At 47.9% G+C, this 23,252-nt stretch overlaps 1 protein-coding gene across 1 annotated transcript in view; it reads left to right on the forward strand.

Annotated features, from left to right (window-relative positions):
* Nucleotides 1–23,252, forward strand: part of LOC140389719 (uncharacterized) — a 119,367-nt gene that overhangs the window by 61,645 nt on the left and 34,470 nt on the right. The window contains exon 10 of the mRNA XM_072474168.1: nucleotides 19,293–19,456. Coding sequence (XP_072330269.1) covers nucleotides 19,293–19,456 — 164 coding nt within the window. The remainder of the gene's footprint in view (nucleotides 1–19,292; nucleotides 19,457–23,252) is intronic.

Here is a 23,252-nt window from a genome sequence, read left to right on the forward strand (position 1 = left end):
TATATACACACCCATTTATAAACACCCATTTCTTAAAGGTACTCTCACATGACAGTCTTTATTAGAAATAGGAGTTATTCCATTAAATTATGTGTTTCCCAGAATCAAGGAATTCTTTGGGAATTAAAAGGTTGTAAAAGCTATGCATCTCTTCAAAGAAAAGTAAAAAGAAGTTAGGGGTAATTAACCTAAAAATCTATGTGAGGATATCTATCCCAAGGCATCCCATCATTGATGGGCAGAGCCTAATGAGATTCTTTGTTTTGAGTTTATATTCAGGAGTCAGTTAGTTAAACCAGCTGATATGACTGTGCTGTACATTTCTTTGTTCTTTGTTTGACTGGTTGGGAAAAGCAGCTGGAAACCTACGTCACCGAAATTGGGGCAGTTGCATCTCGCTGAGAAAAGTTACCCAAAGCTGATGGCATTAGTAAGACCAGCAATTAAGCCGAAAAAATATGAGCTTCATCATTCTGCATGGAATGTGATAATGATAATCTTTATTATTGTCACAAGTAGGCTTACATTACCACTGCAATGAAGTTACTGTGAAAAGCCCCTAGTCGCCACATTCCAGCGACTGTTCGGGTACGCTGAGGGAGAATTCAGAATGTCCGATTCACTTAACAATCACGTTTTTCAGGACTTATGGGAGGAAACCGGAGCACCTGGAGGAAACCCGTATAGTTACACGGAGAACGTGCAGACTCCGCAGAGATAGTGACCCATGCGGGAATCGAACCCGGGACCCTGCCGCTGTGAAGCAATAGTGCTAACCACAGTGCTATCATGTGGGTGGGGGGGGTTTCATCTCAGTTTAGATTTTGTGCAGGTAAAGCAGCTGGTAAATTTACGCTGGTCGTAGCAAGTGAAAGAAATTTACAGCAGCCTCACAGAGCCTCATTTAAAATAAAACATTTTCCAATTAAGGGGCAACTTAGCGTGGCCAATCCACCTACCCGGCACATCTTTGGGCTGTGGGGTGAGACCCACGCAGACACGGGTAGATTGTGCAAACTCCACACGGACAGTGACCCAGGGCCAGGATCAAACCCTGGTCCTCGATGCCATGAGGCAGCAGTGCTAACCACTGCGCCACTGTGCCGCCCTCACAGGATTTTGTGAAGATAGTAATCAGCAGAGTTAGCTGGGAAGCACTGATAAACCAGTGTTACAAAACTCAAAATATTTACCTAAATCGACAGTTGCAGTTCAGGAACTGTAGTCCCCGGTGGGTCCTGTGCATGAACCGACTGGAAATGGCTGCACGTGCACAGTTTTCTTCTTGCATTCATTAGGCCAGGAATCGGCCTTATGCACATGAGCAGAAGAAAAGGAAGCAAAGTCGTTAAATGGCATAAAACCGGAGGTCAGGTAACCTGGTACCAGGGTCTTGAGAGAAGGTGATCCAGGGACCAGGACATGAGGAGGGGGGTAAGGGAGAAGGTACCAAACCAAGAAGGAGGCCCCAAACTATGGAGTGCGTCAGCAAGTGATCGCAGAAGAAAGTCTTAGGCAGGGACAAAGACAAGGATCAGACCACGATCTCTTTGAGCTATGATCAACAACAAGAGCAGAGAAAAATGTTGCAACAAACAAAGAACAAAGAAATGTACAGCACAGGAACAGGCCCTTCGGCCCTCCAAGCCCGTGCCGACCATGCTGCCCGACTAAACTACAATCTTCTACACTTCCTGGGTCCGTATCCCTCTATTCCCATCCTATTCATGTATTTGTCAAGATGCCCCTTAAATGTCACTATCGTCCCTGCTTCCACCACCTCCTCCGGTAGCGAGTTCCAGGCACCCACTACCCTCTGCGTAAAACACTTGCCTCGTACATCTACTCTAAACCTTGCCCCTCTCACCTTAAACCTATGCCCCCTAGTAATTGACCCCTCTACCCTGGGGAAAAGCCTCTGACTATCCACTCTGTCTATGCCCCTCATAATTTTGTAGACCTCTATCAGGTCTCCCGTCAACCTCCTTCGTTCCAGTGAGAACAAACCGAGTTTATTCAACCGCTCCTCATAGCTAATGCCCTCCATACCAGGCAACATTCTGGTAAATCTCTTCTGCACCCTCTCTAAAGCCTCCACATCCTTCTGGTAGTGTGGCGACCAGAATTGAACACTATACTCCAAGTGTGGCCTAACTAAGGTTCTATACAGCTGCAACATGACTTGCCAATTCTTATACTCAATGCCCCGGCCAATGAAGGCAAGCATGCCGTATGCCTTCTTGACTACCTTCTCCACCTGTGTTGCCCCTTTCAATGACCTGTGGACCTGTACTCCTAGATCTCTTTGACTTTCAATACTCTTGAGGGTTCTACCATTCACTGTATATTCCCTACCTGCATTAGACCTTCCAAAATGCATGACCTCACATTTGTCCTGATTAAACTCCATCTGCCATCTCTCCGCCCAAGTCTCTAAACAATCTAAATCCTGCTGTATCCTTTGACAGTCCTCATCGCTATCCGCAATTACACCAAACTTTGTGTCGTCTGCAAACTTACTAATCAGACCAGTTACATTTTCCTCCAAATCATTTATATATACTACAAAGAGCAAAGGTCCCAGTACTGATCCCTGTGGAACACCACTGGTCACAGCCCCCCAATTAGAAAAGCATCGTTCCATTGCTACTCTCTGCCTTCTATGACCTAGCCAGTTCTGTATCCACCTTGCCAGCTCACCCCTGATCCCGTGTGACTTCACCTTTTGTACTAGTCTACCATGAGGGACCTTGTCAAAGGCCTTACTGAAGTCCATATAGACAACATCCACTGCCCTACCTGCATCAATCATCTTAGTGACCTCCTCGAAAAACTCTATCAAGTTAGTGAGACACGACCTCCCCTTCACAAAACCATGCTGCCTCTCACTAATACGTCCATTTGCTTCCAAATGGGAGTAGATCCTGTCTCGAAGAATTCTCTCCAGTAATTTCCCTACCACTGAAGTAAGGCTCACCGGCCTGTAGTTCCCTGGATTATCCTTGCTACCCTTCTTAAACAGAGGAACAACATTGGCTATTCTCCAGTCCTCCGGGACATCCCCTGAAGACAGTGAGGATCCAAAGATTTCTGTCAAGGCCTCAGCAATTTCCTCTCCAGCCTCCTTCAGTATTCTGGGGTAGATCCCATCAGGCACTGGGGACTTATCTACCTTAATATTTTTTAAGACACCCAACACCTCGTCTTTTTGGATCTCAATGTGACCCAGGCTATCTACACACCCTTCTCCAGACTCAACATCTACCAATTTCTTCTCTTTGGTGAATACTGATGCAAAGTATTCATTTAGTACCTTGCCCATTTCCTCTGGCTCCACACATAGATTCCCTTGCCTATCTTTCAGTGAGCCAACCCTTTCCCTGGCTACCCTCTTGCTTTTTATGTACGTGTAAAAAGCCTTGGGATTTTCCTTAACCCTATTTGCCAATGACTTTTCGTGACCCCTTCTAGCCCTCCTGACTCCTTGCTTAAGTTCCTTCCTACTTTCCTTATATTCCACGCAGGCTTCGTCTGTTCCCAGCCCTTTAGCCCTCACAAATGCCTCCTTTTTCTTTTTGACGAGGCCTACAATATTTCTCGTTATCCAAGTTCCCGAAAATTGCCGTATTTATCCTTCTTCCTCACAGGAACATGCCGGTCCTGAATTTCTTTCAACTGACATTTGAAAGCCTCCCACATGTCAGATGTTGATTTGCCCTCAAACATCCGCCCCCAATCTATGTTCTTCAGTTCCCGCCTAATATTGTTATAATTAGCCTTCCCCCAATTTAGCACATTCATCCTAGGACCACTCTTATCCTTGTCCACCAGTACTTTAAAACTTACTGAATTGTGGTCACTGTTACCAAAATGCTCCCCTACTGAAACATCTACCACCTGGCCGGGCTCATTCCCCAATACCAGGTCCAGTACCGCCCCTTTCCTAGCTGGGCTGTTTACATATTGTTTTAAGAAGCCCTCCTGGATGCTCCTTACAAACTCCGCCCCGTCTAAGCCCCTGGCACTAAGTGAATCCCAGTCAATATTGGGGAAGTTGAAGTCTCCCGTCACCACAACCCTGTTGTTTTTACTCTTTTCCAAAATCTGTCTACCTATCTGCTCCTCTATCTCCCGCTGGCTGTTGGGAGGCCTGTAGTAAACCCCCAACATTGTGACTGCACCCTTCTTATTCCTGATCTCTACCCATATAGCCTCACTGCCCTCTGAGGTGTCCTCCCGCAGTACAGCTGTGATATTCTCCCGAACCAGTAGCGCAACTCCGCCTCCCCTTTTACACCCCCCTCTATCCCGCCTGAAACATCTAAATCCTGGAACGTTTAGCTGCCAATCCTGCCCTTCCCTCAACCAGGTCTCTGTAATGGCAACAACATCATAGTTCCAAGTACTAATCCAAGCTCTAAGTTCACCTGCCTTACCCGTAATACTTCTTGCATTAAAACATATGCACTTCAGGCACCAGACACTCTGTGTTCAGCAACTTCTCCCTGTCGGCTCTGCCTCAGAGCCCCACTGTCCCTATTCCCTAGTTCTCCCTCAATGCTCTCACCTTCTGACCTATTGCTCCCGTGCCCACCCCCCTGCCATACTAGTTTAAACCCTCGCGTGTGACACTAGCAAACCTCGCGGCCAGGATATTTATTCCTCTCCGGTTTAGATGCAACCCGTCCTTCTTATATAGGTCACACCTGCCCCGGAAGAGCTCCCAGTGGGCCAGATAATGGAAACCCTCCCTCCTACACCAGCTGTTTATCCACGTGTTTAGCTGCTCTATCTTCCTATTTCTAGCCTCACTGGCACGTGGCACAGGGAGTAATCCCGAGATTACAACCCTAGAGGTCCTGCCTTTTAACTTTCTGCCTAGCTCCCTGAACTCCTGCTGCAGGACCTCATGCCCCTTCCTGCCTATGTTGTTAGTACCAATATGTACAACGACCTCTGCCTGTTTGCCCTCCCCCTTCAGGATGCCCTCTACCCGTTCGGAGACATCCTGGACCCTGGCACCAGGGAGGCAACATACCATCCTGGAGTCTCTTTCACGTCCACAGAAGCGCCTATCTGTGCCCCTGACTATAGAGTCCCCTATTACTATTGCTCTTCTGCGCTTTGACCCTCACTTCTGAACATCAGAGCCAGCCGTGGTGCCACTGCTCTGGCTGCTGCTGTTTTCCCAAGTTAAATAAAGAGCTGCGAGGAGCAGGTCTGAAGTGAAAGCAGCTTGAGAGAAACCCTGAAGGTCAAAGACGGCAGCCAATTGTTGGTGACCATTGTTTCAGAAGGGACGGAGGCAGAAGATTGGAAATTATAGGCCGATTAGCCTGACTTCGGTCGTTGGTAAGATTTTAGAGTTTGTTATTTAGGATGAGATTGCAGAGTACTTTTTTTAAAATTTGATTTATTATTGTCACATGTGTTAGTATAAAGTGAAAAATATTGTTTCTTGCATGCTGTACAGACAATGCATACCGTGCAGAGGGAATGAAGGAGAGACTGCAGAATATAATGTTACAGTCATAGCTAGGGTGTAGAGAAAAGATCAACTTAATACGAGGTAGGCCCATTCAAAAGTCTGATGGGAGTAGGGAAGAAGCTGTTCTTGAGTCGGTTGGTACATGACCTCAAACTTTGGTATCTTTTTCCTGATGGAAGAAGGTGGACGATAGTAGGTCTGGGGTGCGTGGGGTCCTTAATTATGCTGGCTGCCTTTCCGAGGCAGCGGCAATTGTAGATAGAGTTAATGGATGGGAGTCTGGGTTGCGAGATGGATTGGGCTACATTCATGACCTTTTGTAGTTTCCTGCAGTCTTGGGCAGAGCAGGATCCATATCAAGCTGTGATACAACCAGAAAGAATGCTTTCTATGGCGCATCTGTAAAACTTGGTGAAAGTCGTAACTGACATGCCAAATTTCTTTAGTCTTCTGAGAAAGTAGAGTCGTTGGTGCGCTTTCTTAACGATAGTGTCAGCATGGGAGGGGGGGAACCAGGACAGGTTGTTGGTGATCTGGAGACCTAAAAACCTGAAGCTCTCGACCCTTTGTACTTCGTTCCCATTGATGTAGACAGGGGCATGTTCTCCACTACGCTTCTTGAAGTCGATGACAATCTACTTGCAAGTGCATGATAAAATAGGGCTGAGTCAGAACGGCTTCGTCAAGGGGAGGCCATGCCTGACAAATCTGTTGGAATTCTTTGAGGAGGTAATGAGGAAGTTAGTTAAAGGAGAACCAGTGGATGTAATCTATTTGGATTTCCAGAAGGCCTTTCACAAGGTGTCGTACAAGAGGCTGCTAAATAAGGTGAGCCCATGGTGTTAGGGACAAGATACTGGCATAGATAGAGGATTGGTTGACTGGTAGAAGGTAGAGAGTGGGGATAAAGGGGTCTCTTTCAGGATGGCAGCCAGTGACTAGCGGTGTTCCACAGTAGTCAGTGTTGGGACCTCAACTATTCACGATATACATTAACGGTCTGGAAGAAGGAACTGAGGGCATTGTTGCTGAGTTTGCAAGTGAATCTGTGGAACTCACTGCTGCTGGTGGAGGCCAAGCCATCGAGTGTCTTTAAGACAGAGACAGATAGGTTCTTGGAAGATGCAGCTTGAATGTACTCAGAGATCCAGGGGAAAGGGATGTCAGAAGATGTGATTGAAACTCTGGAAGTGAATCCTTGTTGATGCTTTCCGAGTGGGAGCGATGTTTGAAGATAATTCCAAGATGAATTCTTCAAATGTAGAGATTGGAAACCTTGTGAAAAAGGCAGAGCCTCAGTGAGATGAATTGGCTCATGGGTAAGAATGGACTGCAATAAAAACAGAAAATGCTGGATAAACTCACTAGACTTGCCAGCATCTGTGGAATGAGAAACAGAGTTAACGTTTTGAGCTCATATAACTTCTTCAGAGCTGAAGAGATTTAGAAATGTGATAGATTATATAGTTGGAGAGGGTGTTGGGGAAGGAGAAGGAGAATAGAAGGTCAGAGATGGGAGAGATAGGAAAGATTGACAAATATGTCTTGGACACAAGACAAGGAATTGTTAATGAAAGCATTAAAGACTAAATTAGGTGCTGATAGTGGCACAAAGGTAAAATAACAGAATGTATCAAAAGAAGAACAAAGGTCAGTCCCCAATTAAAGGAAAACTAAATCACAAGTGATCAGATTGCCCAGTGAGGGAGGTGGGACTGTTTTGGGACAGAAAAAAAGGCTCAAGATGTAGGAGAAAGTTCACAGTCTAAATTGTTGAACACCATGTTAAGTTCAGAAGGCTGTAACATGCCTAATTGGAAGATGAAATATGGTTCATCCAATTTGCGTTGGGCTTCACTGGAGCATGTGGGCACGAGAGTACATGTTGGTACATTCTCCCCGTGACTCTGTGGATTTTCCCGAGGTGCACCAGTCTCCTCATACAATCCAAAGATGTGCAGGTTTGGTGGATTAGCCATGCAAAAATTGCCACTGAGTGTCCACGGTTACGGGGATAGAGTGGGGAAGTGGGCCTATATACAGTGCTCTTTCAGGGGGTCGGTGCAGACTTGATGGGCAGAATGGCCTCCTCCTGCTCTCTAGGGATTCTATGAAATGACAAGAGGCAAGGAGGTTGGGGTCATGCTTGTGGGCTGAGCGAAGAAGTTCCACAAAGTGGTCACCCAGTCTGTATTTAGTCTCCACAAGGTTGAGGACACTGCATTGGGAGCAGAAAATACAGTAGACCAAATTGAAGGAGATACAAGTGAAATGTTGCTTCGTCTGAAATGAATGTTTGAGACAGTGAGCAGGAAGGAGGAAAACGGTCAGATGTTGCACCTTCTGCAATTGCATGGGAAGGTGCCATGGAATTGCAGCAGGCACAATAAAGAAATATTAAACAAAGCGACTTACTTCAGCGGCTGGCTGGAGCTGAGGATAATTAAAATAAATTCCAGAGGACTGAGGCATAGGTTTGGATGATCCAACAGAAGTAAGTAACTCCAGGGCCAGGATTTAAGGATCATAGAATTATAGAATTCCTATAGTGCAGACGGAGGCCATTTGACCCATTGGGTCTGCAACGACACTCTGAAGGAGCACGCTACCCAGTTTCACTCCCCATCCAAGAGGCCCTACCGCGTAACCTAGCCTGCACATCCCCGGACACTAAGGGACAATTTATCGTGGCCAATCCACCTAACTCGCACATCTTTGGACTACGGGAGGAACCGGAGCACTCGGAGGAAACCCACGCAGTCACGGGGGGAATGTGCAAACTCCTGAGGCCGGAATTGAATTCGGGTCCCTGGCGCTGTGAGGCTGTGTCACCGTGCCGCTCTAATCATAAAGTATAAGAGAATTTGGGGGTTGTAAGAAGTAAACTGAATGCATAACCTATTTAGTGTAAACCTTTTTGTGAAGTGATTGTTTTATTTAAGGCTTTATATACATTAAAATGTACTTATTTTAAAAATGTGAAATCTAGTGGCTTTGTTCTGTTGGTTATACTGAAATGTTCAGATTTCTCTTTAAATATTGACTGTCCCGACCAGGATCATAACACCTCTGATGCTGTGTGTTAATTTGTATGCCAATGCAAGTTTGCATTATACTGTTTCAAAAATTTGTGGACATTGTTTGGAACTAGCTCAAATTATCAGAAATATTTCCGTTTCACACTGCTATCTTACAACTGGAAGTCTAATCTAGTAATCTAAATCACAATTAGCTTTCTATCTGTAAACAAGTAAAACAGCTTTTAGTATCTATTAGCAAACATTTGCCCAATTTTACAGACAGCAGAAAAGTGGAAACATCACTGCTGACTGTTTTTAGAAGTACCTTTATTTTTCATAGCCTGCAGTGGGAACTTACCTCCTGCAGCTGCAGCCTGGTTCCATTGGTTCGTGTGATGAATATAAGACATTGTCATACTTTATAGTTTGTATTTTTCCAGTAATATTATTAAAACCTAGGTTAGAATGCATACAGACAGTATGTCTACAAGAGGTGTGATTAAAAGTGAGGCGATCAACAATTTTTGCAGAGGACATGTTTTGCTAATAAATATTAAAAGCCGTTTTATTTGTTTACAGATAGAAAGCTAATGTAATGTTGAAACAACTTGATCCCAGCGAAAAAAATCAAGGCATAGCTTGTAACAAGAGACAAAAGGATGCTGTGTGCTTTGAGTGCAGCTGGTGTGGCTAATTGCAGTAATTTTTGCAGGGGAAATGTTTTGCTAATAAATATTAAAAGCCATCTTATTTGTTTACAGATAGAAAGCTAATATAATGTTGTAACAATTTGAGCCTGGCGAAACAAATCAAGGCATATCTTGTAACAAGAGACAAAAGAATGCTGTGTGCTTTGAGTGCAGCTGGTGTAGCTAATTGTAGGGTTAGTCTGGACAGGAGCTGGTTTAGCACACTGGGCTAAATCGCTGGCTTTTAAAGCAGACCAAGGCAGGCCAGCAGCACGGTTCAATTCCCGTACCAGCCTCCCCGAACAGGCGCCGGAATGTGGCGACTAGGGGCTTTTTACAGTAACTTAATTGAAGCCTACTTGTGACAATAAGTGATTTTCATTTCATTTCATTTTCACAAAAGAGTTGCTTCCAGGGGTCTAAGCTGAGACAAAGGTTTTCAGCTTGGCCCTCAAAAAAGGTTTCTCTCTCCAAGGACCCTGCATCAAGATAAGCAAGTAATTCCTGGTAGTAAACTTTATACATAAGTGGTATTTGAAATATATGGTTGCTTAATTGGAATGTAGAGGCAGGTTTTCAGAAAGCAAGTTAAGATGTTGTAACTGTTAACCATAAAGCTATTTCTTTGTTGCTTGTATGCTTAATTCTGTGTTAAAATTAGAGTTTTAATATGTTATCACTTCTGTGGTGCAGCAACATTTCCTCACAGTTTTACCAAATACCCGTAACCCAGAAACCCCACCTAACCTTAGTGTCCAAAAAAGGTTAGGTGGGGTTTCTTGGTTACAGGAATAGGGTGGAGGCATGGGCTTAAGCAGGGTGCTCTTTCCAAGGGCTGGTGCAGACTCGATGGGCCAAATGGCCTCCTTCTGCACTATAAATTCTATGATTCTATGATTCGTAAATCTCCTCTGTACCCTTGAATGCAATTTCATTCTTTCTGGAATGGGGTGACCAGAACTGCACAAATTGTGGCCTAACAAATGTTATACTTAGATGGGGGGGGGCTGGTCTCAGACCAGGAGAAGATGAATGAGGTATTTAAAACCTTCTACGAAAATGTATATAGGTCCGAACCGCCACAGGATGGGAGAGCTATGGTGGAATCCCTGGGGGAGTTGGAGATTCCCAAGGTGGAGGAGGAGTTACGGGGGGGGACCTAGAAGCTCCACTGGAGTTGGATGAGATCAAGAAAGTGCTGACATTGGTGCAGTCGGGGAAGGCACTGGAGGTCGATAGGTTCCCGGTGGAATTGTATAAACAAATTTGTCGACCTGTTGCTCCCTCTGTTGTTGGGGTATTCAGGGACTCCTTGGAGAGAGGTGCTTTGCCACAGATGCTGAGACAGGCATCGATTTCTCTGTTCCTGCAGACTGTGGGTCATATCGACCGGTCTCCCTGTTAAATGTGGACCTGAAGCTATTAGCTAAGGTGTTGGCATTAAGACTGGAGCCCATCTTCTGGAGATGGTGGGTAAAGATCAAACAGGATTTGTCAAGGGGCGGAGGTTGATGCCAAACGTGAGACGGCTGTTGAATGTGGTGCTTACCCCGGGGGAGGGTCGGGTTCACAAGATGCGGAGAAAGCATTCGACCGGGTAGTGTGGGACCATCTGTTTGTGGTATTAGAAAAATTTGGATTTGGGCCAAGATTTGTAGCATGTGTGCAGCTGTTGTATATGGCCCCAGTCGCTAGTATTTGCACTAACAAAGTTACTTCTGACCCCTTTCATCTATACCAGGGTACCAGGCAGGGATGTCCGATGTTCCCTTTGTTGTTTGCATTAGCAATAGAGGCACTAGCCATGAGGTCCTTGAAAGCATGGGAAGTAATAGTTAGAGGAGGGGTGGAGCACAGGATCTCGACAAATGCCGACAATTTGTTATTCTCCGTGAAGTTTGCTTGCCTGAGGGAACTGATATGGGCTTACAGACGCTGATGGGTTCAGGTGCCTCCAAGTGCGTAGCTGGGTCAAAAAGCACTTCTCTGCCTTTCTGGTGAAGTAGCCTTCCACCTTGCTTGAGAGGATCTTATCCTGTTTGGGCTCGGAGGTAGTCAACACATCGGATATATACCAGCGGATAATGGGGGAGGAGACTCGGTTGAGAGTATGAAGGCAAATGGACGGAGGAGTTGGAACCGATCTTTGAGGCGGCGGTTTGGAGTAAGGTGCTGAGGAGAGAGAACTCAACTTCGTCCTGTATGAGGCTGAGTCTCATCCAGCCGAACATGGTGTTCCAGACACTCTTCACGAAGTCAGTTTTTTGAAGGGGTGGATGATGTGTTCAGGGGCCCGACGCACCACGCGCACATGTATAATGTATTTATTTCGCCCAGCGAAAGCCAGATCCAGATCGCGCCGGGTGGAACGGGTTGAGTGACTTGCGATCAGCCTGGTGTCCAGGGCTGATTTGGGGCTCTCATGCGAGTCACCCATTGCACCCGGCTTTGCGTCAGGTGCAACGGGGTCACTGAACCGCGCCCATTGTGTTTGATTTTAGTAAGATGATATAGTTAATGGGAGGAGCCAGGGGCTGAAGCAGCCAGGTGTTGAGTTGCAGTTCAAGAAATTCAGTTTTAGATTGGAATGTGACCAGAGAAGCAGCTGATCTCAGCACAGTGAGCGTAGATCTGTCTGGACAGACGAGCAGTTTGCCGAAACGGATTCTCTGCCCCGTTGCCCAAACGCGATTTCGCCGCCGGGGTGCAGAGAATCCAGCCCATTATGATGTTAAAGTTAGTAATACTGTGATAGTAATCACGTTTTTTTTTAATATACTATATCCCTATATATGCATTCAATCACTCCTGGAATTAAGTATTTTTTCCTCACAGTCTTACAAAATTAAAATAAATTATTGGGGTTTCTGTCCAGTACCTACCAATTATTGGAGTCTGGTTCGGGATCAGAATATGAGGCTATCTTCTCAATGAGCTACAAAATACATATACTTGGTCCACGTTACAACTATCGCTCTCAGCAAACAAACAGATAAATTGAAACCAGAAAACCTCCCCAGTTGTACCCATCACCATAATGACACAGCATGATCTGGGATGCCTTCAAACTCTCACAGAATAGTCAAGCAACAATGACAATATCTGGAAGGTATGATTTTGTGAGTATGATTATGTCCCATCATCACCATCCCTGGGTATATACTGTCCTATCAGCAGGACAGGCCCAGCATAGCTGGTGGCACGGTGGTACACAGTCGAGAGGGAGTTGCCTTGGAAATCCTCAACACGACTCTGGATCCCAGGAAGTCTCATGGCACCAGGTCAAACATGGGCAAGGTGGAAACGTCCTGCTGATTCTCACTGATGTCCCTGCACCCCCAGCTGATGAATCAGTACTCCTTCATGTTGAACACCACTTGGAGGAAGCACTGAGGGTGGCAAGGGCACAGAATGTCCTCTGGGTGGGAGACTTCAATGTCCATTACCAAGAGTGGCTCAGACCAAGCTGGCCGGGTGCTCAAGGACACAATTGCTATACAGGGTCTTTGCAGGTGATGAGGGAGCCAACAAGAGGGAAAAACATACTTGACCTCACCCGCTCCAACCTGCCTGTCACATATGCATCTGCCCATCACAGTATAGGTAGGAGTGACCACCTCATAGTTTTAATGGAGATAAAGTCCCAACTTCACATTGTGGAAACCCTCTACCATGGTGTGTGGCTCTCCCACTTTGTTAAATGGGATGCACTTAGAACAGATCTAGTATTCCCAACAATCTTCAGCCGGAAGTGCAGAATGGATGATCGACACCTGCAGATACCTGAACTCACTACCCCTCGGCAGCTCTCCCTTAGCTCCTCCACACTGGCGAACCCTTCCTTTTAAGCGTTTGATGAGGTTCCCCACGGTAGGCTACTGCAGAAAATACGGAGGCATGGGATTCAGGGTGATTTAGCAGTTTGGATCAGAAATTGGCTAGCTGGAAGAAGTCAAAGGGTGGTGGTTCAGACTGGAGTCCAGTTAATAGTGGTGTACCACAAGGATCTGTTTTGGGGCCACTGCTGTTTGTCATTTTTATAAATGACCTGGAGGAGGGCATAGAAGGATGGGTGAGTAAATTTGCAGATGACACTAAAGTTGGTGGAGTTGTGGACAGTGCGGACGGATGTTACAAGTTACAGAGGGACATAGATAAGCTGCAGCGCTGGGCTGAGAGGTGGCAAATGGAGTTTAATGCAGAAAAGTGTGAGGTGATTCATTTTGGAAGGAATAACAGGAAGACAGAGTACTGGGCTAATGGTAAGATTCTTGGCAGTGTGGATGAGCAGAGAGATCTCGGTGTCCATGTACATAGATCCCTGAAAGTTGCCACCCAGGTTGAGAGGGTTGTTAAGAAGGCGTACGGTGTGTTAGCTTTTATTGGTAGAGGGATTGAGTTTCGGAGCCATGAGGTCATGTTGCAGCTGTATAAAACTCTGGTGCGGCCGCATTTGGAGTATTGCGTGCAATTCTGGTCGCTGCATTATAGGAAGGATGTGGAAGCATTGGAAAGGGTGCAGAGGAGATTTACCAGAATGTTGCCTGGTATGGAGGGAAGATCTTATGAGGAAAGGCTGAGGGACGTGAGGCTATTTTCGTTGGAGAGAAGGTTAAGAGGTGACTTAATTGAGGTATACAAGATGATCAGAGGATTGGATAGGGTGGACAGTGAGAGCCTTCTTCCTCGGATGGTGATGTCTAGCATGAGGGGACATAGCTTTAAATTGAGGGGAGATAGATATAAGACAGATGTCAGAGGTAGGTTCATTACTCAGAGAGTAGTAAGGGCGTGGAATGCCCTGCCTGCAACAGTAGTGGACTCGCCAACACTAAGGGCATTCAAATGGTCATTGGATAGACATATGGACGATAAGGGAATAGTGTAGATGGGCTTTAGAGTGGTTTCACAGGTCGGCACAACATCGAGGCCTGAAGGGCATGTACTGCGCTGTAATGTTCTATGTTCTATGTACTAAATACAAATCCGTCACCTTGACCAGCCCCACTTCCCTCTACCTCCTGTATGCACTATCCATCGCACCAGCTCAAACTCATGATTCTCGCACAGCAGCATTAGCACCGACATCCCTTCCACCCTAAAATGCCTCCTCAGCTGATTCCATATCTTCCCCGTGGATGGCACCACTGGGCTCCCTACCTACTCGGAGCCATTGGCAACGCGGACGTCACCATAGCCCTTAAACTAGATCCCTTACAAGATTCCTCCTCCATCCTAACCCACTCTACCCCTTCTCCTTCCCACCACCGCCGCACCTTGTCCACATTTGCTGCCCAATTATGAAGCAAGTTTGGCAACACCAACCCCCCCCCCCCTCCCCCTGCTGCCTCTGCCTCTGTAGCACGGTCCTCCCCACCCTCGGCACCTTTCCTGCTCATACAAAGTCCGAGATGATCATGTCCACTTTCAGATAAAAGGCCTTTGGTATAAAGATCGGGAGAGCTTGAAAGATAAACAAGAACCTCGGCAGAATATTCATTTTCACTACTTGGACCCTCCCCGTCAACATTAAGTGCAGTGTATCCCACCTCCTACGACCCTCCCTGGCCTCCTCCACCAGCTTTGTTAAGTTCCACTTATGGAGCCCCGTCCATTCCCTCGCCACCTGAATCCCCAAATACTTAAATCTATCCCTCGCTTCCGTAAATTACATCCCCCTAAATTAGCCCACTGTCCCAGCTCATTCACCGGGAATACCTCGCTTTTCCCTACATTCAGTTTGTACCCCGAGAACCCTCAAAATCTCCCCAGGAGGCCCATAATCCTTCCCATACTCTCCAATGGATCCGAAACATACAGCTAGAGGTCATCGGCATAGAGCGATACCCGATGCACCCTCTGTCCCCATAATCCCCTGCCACTCCGCCGACCCCCTGAGAGCCATCGCCAATGGCTCTATGGCCAGCGCAAACAGCAACGGTGACAGTGGGCACCCTGCCTCGTACCCCTGTTTAAGTCAAAGCTTCGTGAGCTCTTATCATTCGTCCTCACCCTCGCCCTTGGTGCCACATACAGCAACCACACCCATGTCACAAATCTTGGCCCAAACCCAAACCTTCCCAAAACATGGAACACGTACCACCACTCCACCCGATCAAATGCCTTCTCCGCGTCCATGGGCACCACCACCTCCGGTACCAGAGCCCCCGATGGATTCATCATCACATTCAACAGCTGTCTTACATTGCTCAATAGCTGCCTGCCCTTCACGAAGCCTGTTTGATCTTCTGTAACCACCCCGGGACACAGTCCTCCATCATCCCCGCCAACAACTTAGCCAATACTTTCACATCCGTGTTCAATAGTGATATGGGCCTATACCACCCACATTCCACCAGATCCTTCCCTTTTTCAGGATTTGTGTGATTACTGCCTGCGTCATCGTCTCCAGCAACTCCCCCTTCTCCAGTGCTTCATTAAACCCCCCCAACAGATGTGGTGCCAGGTCCGCCGCAAATTCCTTATAAAATTCCCACGCGTACCCATCCAGCCCAGGGGCCTTCCCCGACTTCATACCCCGATACTATCCAGCACCTCCCTCAGCCCCAGGGGCTCCTCCGACGCCTGCCTCTTTGCTTCCTCCAGCTGGGGAAATTCCAGCTCGTCCAGGAACCGCCCCATGTGCCCCTCCTCTCCCCCCCGGGTCCGCCTCATAAAGTCCCTGGTAGTACTCCCTAAATGCCTCATTTATCTTCCCTGGCTCTGACACCACATCCCCTGCCCCAGTCCGTATCTTCAATATTGCCCTGGATGCAGCCTGCTTTTGCAGCTGATGTGTCAGCATGCGGCTCGCTTTCTCCCCATACTCATATTGCACCCCTCCACTGCAACCAAAATCTCCTGACTCACTACAAAGTAGTCAACCCTCGAATACACCTTATAGACGTGTGAAAAGAAGGAATACACCCTTCCCCCTGCCATGGGTCCACCATACCCATCCTCTCCATAAATCCCCCCAGCTCTCTCGTCATTTGTACCCTACCCATCGACCTGGAGCTCGACCTATCCACAGTTAAAATCTCCTCCCATGATCAACTGGCGCGTGGCCAAATCCGAGATGGCTGCCAGCAACCCCTTCATATAACCCACATCATCCCAATTTGGGACATACACATTTAGCAACACTACCGGTGCCCCCTCCAATACCCCACTCACAATCACATATCTCCCACCCGGATCCCTCACCTCCTTCGCACTCACAAATCCCATTTTTTTGCTCATTAAAATCGCAAACCCCGAGTGAAAAACCTGCCCGACCCACCCCTTCCTTCACCTAACCTGGTCCTCCACATGGAGGTGTGCCTCCTGCAGAAAGACCACTCCTGCTTTCAGGCTCCGGAGGTGCGCGAACACCAGTGACCTTTTTACCGGCCCATTCAGTCTCCAGACGCTCCATGTTACCAGCCTTACCGGAGGCTTTTTCTTTTCATTTATTTGTCCATGGGATGTGAGAATTGCTGTCTGGGACAGCATTTATTGCCCATCCCTGAGGGCATTTAAGAGTCAACGACATTGCTGGTGAGTCTGGAGTCACATGTAGGCCAGACCAGGTAAGGATGACAGATTTCCTTCCCTAAAGCACATTAGTGAACCAGATGGTTCTTTGCGACAATTGACAAAATTCCAGATTTTTATTAAATTCAAATTCTACCATCTGCCCTGGTGGGATTCGAACCGAGGTCACCAGAACATTACCCTGGGTCAATTGATTACTAATCCAGCGACAAGACAACTGGGCCACTGCCTCCCCAAATTGCCCAGGTATAATTTGTACACAAAAACCTGGCCAAATCCAACCCGGCCAAGTACCACCCCATCAGTCTACTCTTGATTATCAGTAAAGTGCTGGAAGGGATCATCAACTGTGCTATCAAGCAGCACTTGCTTAGTAATAACCTGTTCACAGATGCTGAGTTTGGGTTCTGTGACGGTTACTCAGTTCCTGACCTCATTGCAGCCTTCATTCGAATGTGGACAGAAGAGCTGAATTCCAGAGGAGAGATGAGAGTGACTGCCCTTGACATCAAGGCAGCATTTGATGAATTTGGCATCAAGGAGCCATACCTGATACAAAGGAAGATGGCTGTGGCGGTCGCAGCTCCAGGACATCACTGCAGGTGTTCCCCAGGGTATTGTTCCTGGCCGAACCGTCTTCAGCTGCTTCATCAGTGACATTCCTTCCATCATAAGATGAGAAGTGGGGATGGTCGCTGATGACTGCGCAATGTTCAGCATCATTCGCGACTGAAGCTATCCATGTAAAAATGTAGCAAGATCTGGACAATACCCAGGCTTGGGGTGACAAGTGGCAATTAGCATTTATGCCCCACAAGTGCCAGGCAATGACCTTCTCCAATAAGTGAGAATTTAACCAGCACCCCCTCACATTCAATGGCATTCCCATGCCTGAATCTCCCATATCAACATTCTGGGGGTCACCATTGACCAGAAACTGAATTAGACTAACCATCTAAATACTGTGACTACAAGAGCAGGTCAGAGGCTAGCAATCCTGCAACGAGTAACTCACCTCCAGACTTTGCAAAGCCTGTACCCATCAATGAGGCATTTGGAGTGTGATGGAATACTCTCCATTTGCCTCAATCAATACAGCTCCAACAACACCTGAGAAGCTCGACACCCTTTAGGACAAAGTAGCCCATTTGATTGGCAGCCCATTGACAAACTCTCAGTTCTTTTACAAGACGCATTGCAGGAACTCACCAAGGCTCCTATGGCAACACCACTACCATCTAGATGGACAAAGGCAGCAGACACATGGGAATACCAGCTGGAATGTCCCCTCCAATGGATTCACTTGAACATATAGCACCATTTCTTCACTGTACCTGGGCCAAAATTCTGGAATTCCTCCGCTAACAGGGCTGTGAGTGTACCTGCAACTGCAGCAGCCCACCACCACCTTCTCAAGGGCAATTAGGATGGACAGTAAATGCTGGCCTAATTCATTGACAGGATGTGAGGTAACAGTAACTACCAGAACATTGATAGCTGCAGATTCAGTAATGGTAATGCCATTGCAAGTCAGTGTCCACATTTTAAAAACATTTGCCATGGTGGGATTGAACCCAGATCAACAAAGCATTTCCCGAGGGTCTCTGGATTAGTAGGCAAAGGACAATAACACTGCACCATGGAATCATAGAATTTACAGTCCAGAAGGAGGCCATTCAGCCCGTCGAGTCTGCACTGGCCCTTGGAAAGAGCACCCTACTTAAGCCCACGGCTCCACCCTATCCCCATAACCCAGTAACCCCACCTAACATTTTTGGACACTAAGGGGCAATTTAGCATGGCCAATCTACCTAACCTGCACATCTTTGGACTGTGGGAGGAAACCGGAGCACCCGGAGGAAACCTCCGCAGCCACAGGGAGAAAGTGCAACCTCCACGTAGCCAGTCACCCGAGGCCGGAATTGAACCAGGGACCCTGGAGTTCTGAGGCAGCATTGCTAACCATTGTGCCACCTTGCAGCTCTAAGGTTAGGTGTCCCTCATTTAAAATTCTTTCTTGTATCTGAAGATAAGTAATTGATTTACAACCCTTCCGAATTTGAATGCTTCTAAAAATGGTATCTCCCAAAATAAAAACGTCTCTTTGGTCTGACCTTACTGCAAGGATTGCAGATGTCACATCTCCAGTTCGTTAGCTAAGTTAGCCCACCTGCTGTTATGATATTGTCTTTCTAGCTGTTAACCTCTTAAGTCAACAGGGCCCCAACATGTTAAGTGTAATAAACTCCAAGTTGGTTTTAAATGCATTTATCCCATTTGCTACAGTTAACATTAATTCTTAAAGCTAAAAGTTATATTCTTAAACACCAGAACCATGACCTAGATATTCGCAAGAACAGTAACACATGTTGTGTGTAAAAACTGACATGATTTTAACTGTATATCTTAAGCCAATATCACATTTTGGAAGGGGGACCAGAATTGGCAACATTTTGCCTTTAATTATTAATTTAAAAATTGGCCTGTTGAATCCTAATTATTAATCACAATTTCTCAATTTAATTATAACTTTCTGAGTGTTTCATATCCTTTATTCAGAGGCTGATGTTCACTTTGGATTTGTGCTCTATAAGGATGCTTCATTCTTTCCAACCCCTAAGAAGAAAGATAGCATTGTAATGAAGACTCAAGTAATAAGTGGCACTGTGGCTAATCACACTGGTAACCTTGAAAAGCCAGTAATAATAAAATTAAGGACAAAGGTAAGATAATTATGAACTATAATAGCTGGTAATGCAAATAGTGTTGGACAATAAAAAGTGCAATTACATTGCCTTTCATCTAGCTTAGAAATTTACTGTATGAATAGAAGTGCAGTAAACTAGTGGCTTTAAACAAATTGCTTAATTGATTGGCCATCAATATATTTATATAAAGGAAGAAAGACTTTCATTCATAAAGCAGCTGATTTGTGCACAGCAAGCTCCCACAACTGATCATGAACAGATAATGTGCTTTAGTGATATTGATTCAGGGATACATACTGGCCAGCCCATCCTGGATAACTCCCCTGATCTTCTTTAAAATTGCACCATGGGATCTTTTGCATCCAATGAGAGCACAGACTGGACTTCAGGTTAATGTTTCTACCCAGAAGAAAGCAACTCCAACAGTGCAGCCTCCACTATGTGCTGCACTGGAGAATCAGCCTAGATTTTTGTACTCAATTCTCTGGAGTGGAACTTGTCGCAGGGTCAACCTTGTGCTCTCGCTGGTGGTAAGTTTAGAGGTGATAAGGGCATTTACATGGGAGGGGTGGTGGCTGTTAGATCCACACTTAAGCCGTAGGTTAGAGAACAAATAGGCTTATTATTGCTTAATCAAATCACTACCACACCCCGGAGGGTCTCCTTCCCTGACCTGTACCCAGGTCGGGGTTTTTATGCTAGGGGGCTACACCTGTATGGGGAAGCCCCGCTCCTTTATCAGGGACGTTTATATTCCCTGGAGGGCACGGGAAATCTGATGGTTCCTATCCCGTGACCTGTGCTGGGGGTGTATCACCCCTCCCGTCCCCAAGTCCGGAGACGTGTCCATGTCTGTTGGAACCTGTTCTGGACCTCTGGCCCGTTTGGATCAGGGTTGATGCTCTGGCATGGTCTGTGTCAGTGGACTGGAGAACGGCACTTGCGTAATGACCACCGGGGTGGAGCTGGTGTTGTCGGCGCGGCTGCTGGTGCTGGTGCCTTGGACGGGGGCAGCGTGACATTTCAGCCTCTGAGTCGGAGCTGAGTAGATCCTCGTCCACGATCTCGGCTTCCTCAGTTGGGGGGCTTTTGTCTGTCGCCACAACCGGGACTGGGGCCGGTGGTGAGGGCAGTAGTGCGAGCGGCGGGCTGTTCGGCGAGGACATCTGGCATACGGCTGTGCAGATGATCCACATGGCGATTGGATTCCCGCCCTTGTTGCCCTGACCTTGTAGGATACCAGCCCGTGGCCGCCTTTGTGACATCTGGGACCCAAGCAGCCCCATCGCCCATCATTCGGACATGTGTGGGCCGCCTAGATCGGGAATGACCAAGCTCAGCCGGGTGTGGAGGCAACGGCCCAGCAAGAGCGCTGCTGGTGCGATGTCCGTCGTGGCATGTGGTGTCGTGCCATGGAAGAAAAGAAAACGCGCCAGGCGGGTGTCCCAGGATCCAACTATCGGCTTCGTCATGCCCAGCTTGCGTGTTTGGACTGGTCTTTTGGCCAGTCCGTTTGAATCCGGGTGGTAGGGAGCAGTCCTCATATGCCGAATCTTGTTGGCGGAGGCGAACGCCACAAACTCCACGCTTCTAAACACTGCTGTTATTGGACACCAATACCTTGGGGATTCTGTGCAAACTGAAAATCTGGCATAGTTTTTCCATGGTGGGCTGGGCGGATTTCGCCTGCATCCACACCACTTCCAACCACTTAGAGTGAGCGCCTACAGGTGGGGGATCATTGTCCCCTGCAAAGGGCCCGCGAAGTCGATATGAACCTGGGCCCAAGGCCTTCCAGGCCATTCCCAAGGATGGAGTGGGGCTGCCGGGGTAATCGTCGGTGTGCCTGACATAGGGGGCATTGCTGGGCTACTCGTTCAATGTCCATGTTGACGCGGGGAGACCAGACATAGCTCGCGCGAGCATCTTAATTTTAGACACTCCTGGATGTACAATATGGAGTAAAAGCCATGCCCCATAAGAGCATACCGTCATATATGTTTAATTCTTGCATCTTCCCCATGTAAGCCTTCAGGTCCTCAGGCAGAGCCCGATGCTGGGCCCTGTACTGCAGAAGAAGAATTGCATTCTCACTGTGTACTGTTCCCAGTCATCCATAACTGTATTGAAGGGCTCCAACTTCCCGATATGTGGCATGATTATGGTTTCCACTGGGGCCTGACAAGGCCTAGATGAGGTAGACCGGCAGAGAGCAACTGGTGTCAACGGCAGTTCCACTGAATCCTCATCGCTAGTGTTAGATCTGAGGTACGCAGCCACGCATTAGCCGTAGGTTATAGTATTATTACTTACAATCAAATCATCACCACTCCCCGGAGGATCTCCTTTCCCTACCTCCACCCACGTCAGGGTTTTTATACTAGGGGGCTACACGTATTAAGGGGAAGCCCCGCCCCATTACCAGGGAAGTTCATATTCCTTGGAGGGCATGGGAAACCTGATATTTCCTATCCTGTAACCTCCACCGGGGATATAACAGTGGCGTACCTGAACCCATCGCCTTTCCACTTCCATCGGAATTAAGTTCTGGGTGGAAAGGCCCATGGTTGGTTGTCCCATCCTGTTGTCATCATCTTCCATCCCATGGACCAGACCTGCTGTTATTTCCAACCCAGGGCTCCCACCTCGTAGCGCTGCTGGTATGTATAACGGAGGGAGGTGCAATTGGGGGTTTGGCAGGATGTGAAGTGACGGTGTGTGGGTCCCATGTCCTGCTCATCCCCCCCCCCCCCCCCCCCGCATCCACCTCGTCGGACGAGGACTGCCCATCTCCCTCATCCTCCTTCTCCAACAGATCACCCCTCTGCTGTGCGATGTTGTGGAGGATGCAGCAGGGCGCCACGATGTGGCCCCTCCAGAACGCTCCAGGTACCTGAACTGCATCTTCAGGAGGCCGAAGTACCGCTCAATCATCCTCCTGGTCGTTGTATGGGCGTCATTGTAGAGGGTCTCTGCGTTGGTGTGTGGCCTCTCGATATGTATCACCAGCCATGGCCGCAGCAGGTAACCCCGTCACCCAGGAGCCAACCCATTCAGCCGTGGGGGGGGGGGGGGGGGGGAGAGAGAGGTGTGCCCCTCGAACAGGAATCACCAAGTGTGGCAGGATTAAGGCATTGTGCACACTGCCCGGGTATCTGGCGCAGAGGTGTACGATGCGCAGCTGATGGTCACAGACCGGCTGAACGTTCATTGAGCGGCACCCCTTTTGGTTTGTGTAAAGCGGCCTGTTATCCGCAGGTGCCTGTAGGGCAACATGCATCCTGTTGATTGTCCCCTGGACTCCGGGGCATCACGTAGATGGCGTTGAATCCTGCTACTTGGGCATCCTGGTGGGCTCGGTCCACATTGAAATTAATGTATTGAAATGTGGGCATACTGGGTGGGGGGAGCCGTGTGGCAGGTGGGGTGCGGCGATGGGGGCACCCACACGGCCGGTGTCACTCTGTAGAATCAGGGGTCGAGGTGGGTGGTCAGCGGGTGCACAGCAAGATGGACACTGTGATGGCTGTCGGTGCCTGGGCACTGCCCCAGTCCCGTGGGGAGTGGGTCACCCCGACCGCCCGCCCTGTTTCCCCCCCCCCCCCCCCCCCCCAATCTCCCAGTCCTGGCAAAGCCCCACCCCAGCCAACACGGCTAGTGTCTGGGCTGGCAGCCCGCGGTCGCTCCTTTCCGTGTCCTACCTCACCTCTCTCTCACCAGCCAGCAAGCCAGGGTTACGATCCTTGAGCGCACATGTGGACTGCGCCGTTGGGAACCCGGCCCATCGGAGGCGGAGAATCGCAGGTGGGCC

This window comes from Scyliorhinus torazame, chromosome 14 (assembly GCF_047496885.1).
Source record: "Scyliorhinus torazame isolate Kashiwa2021f chromosome 14, sScyTor2.1, whole genome shotgun sequence".
Taxonomy (NCBI): domain Eukaryota; kingdom Metazoa; phylum Chordata; class Chondrichthyes; order Carcharhiniformes; family Scyliorhinidae; genus Scyliorhinus; species Scyliorhinus torazame.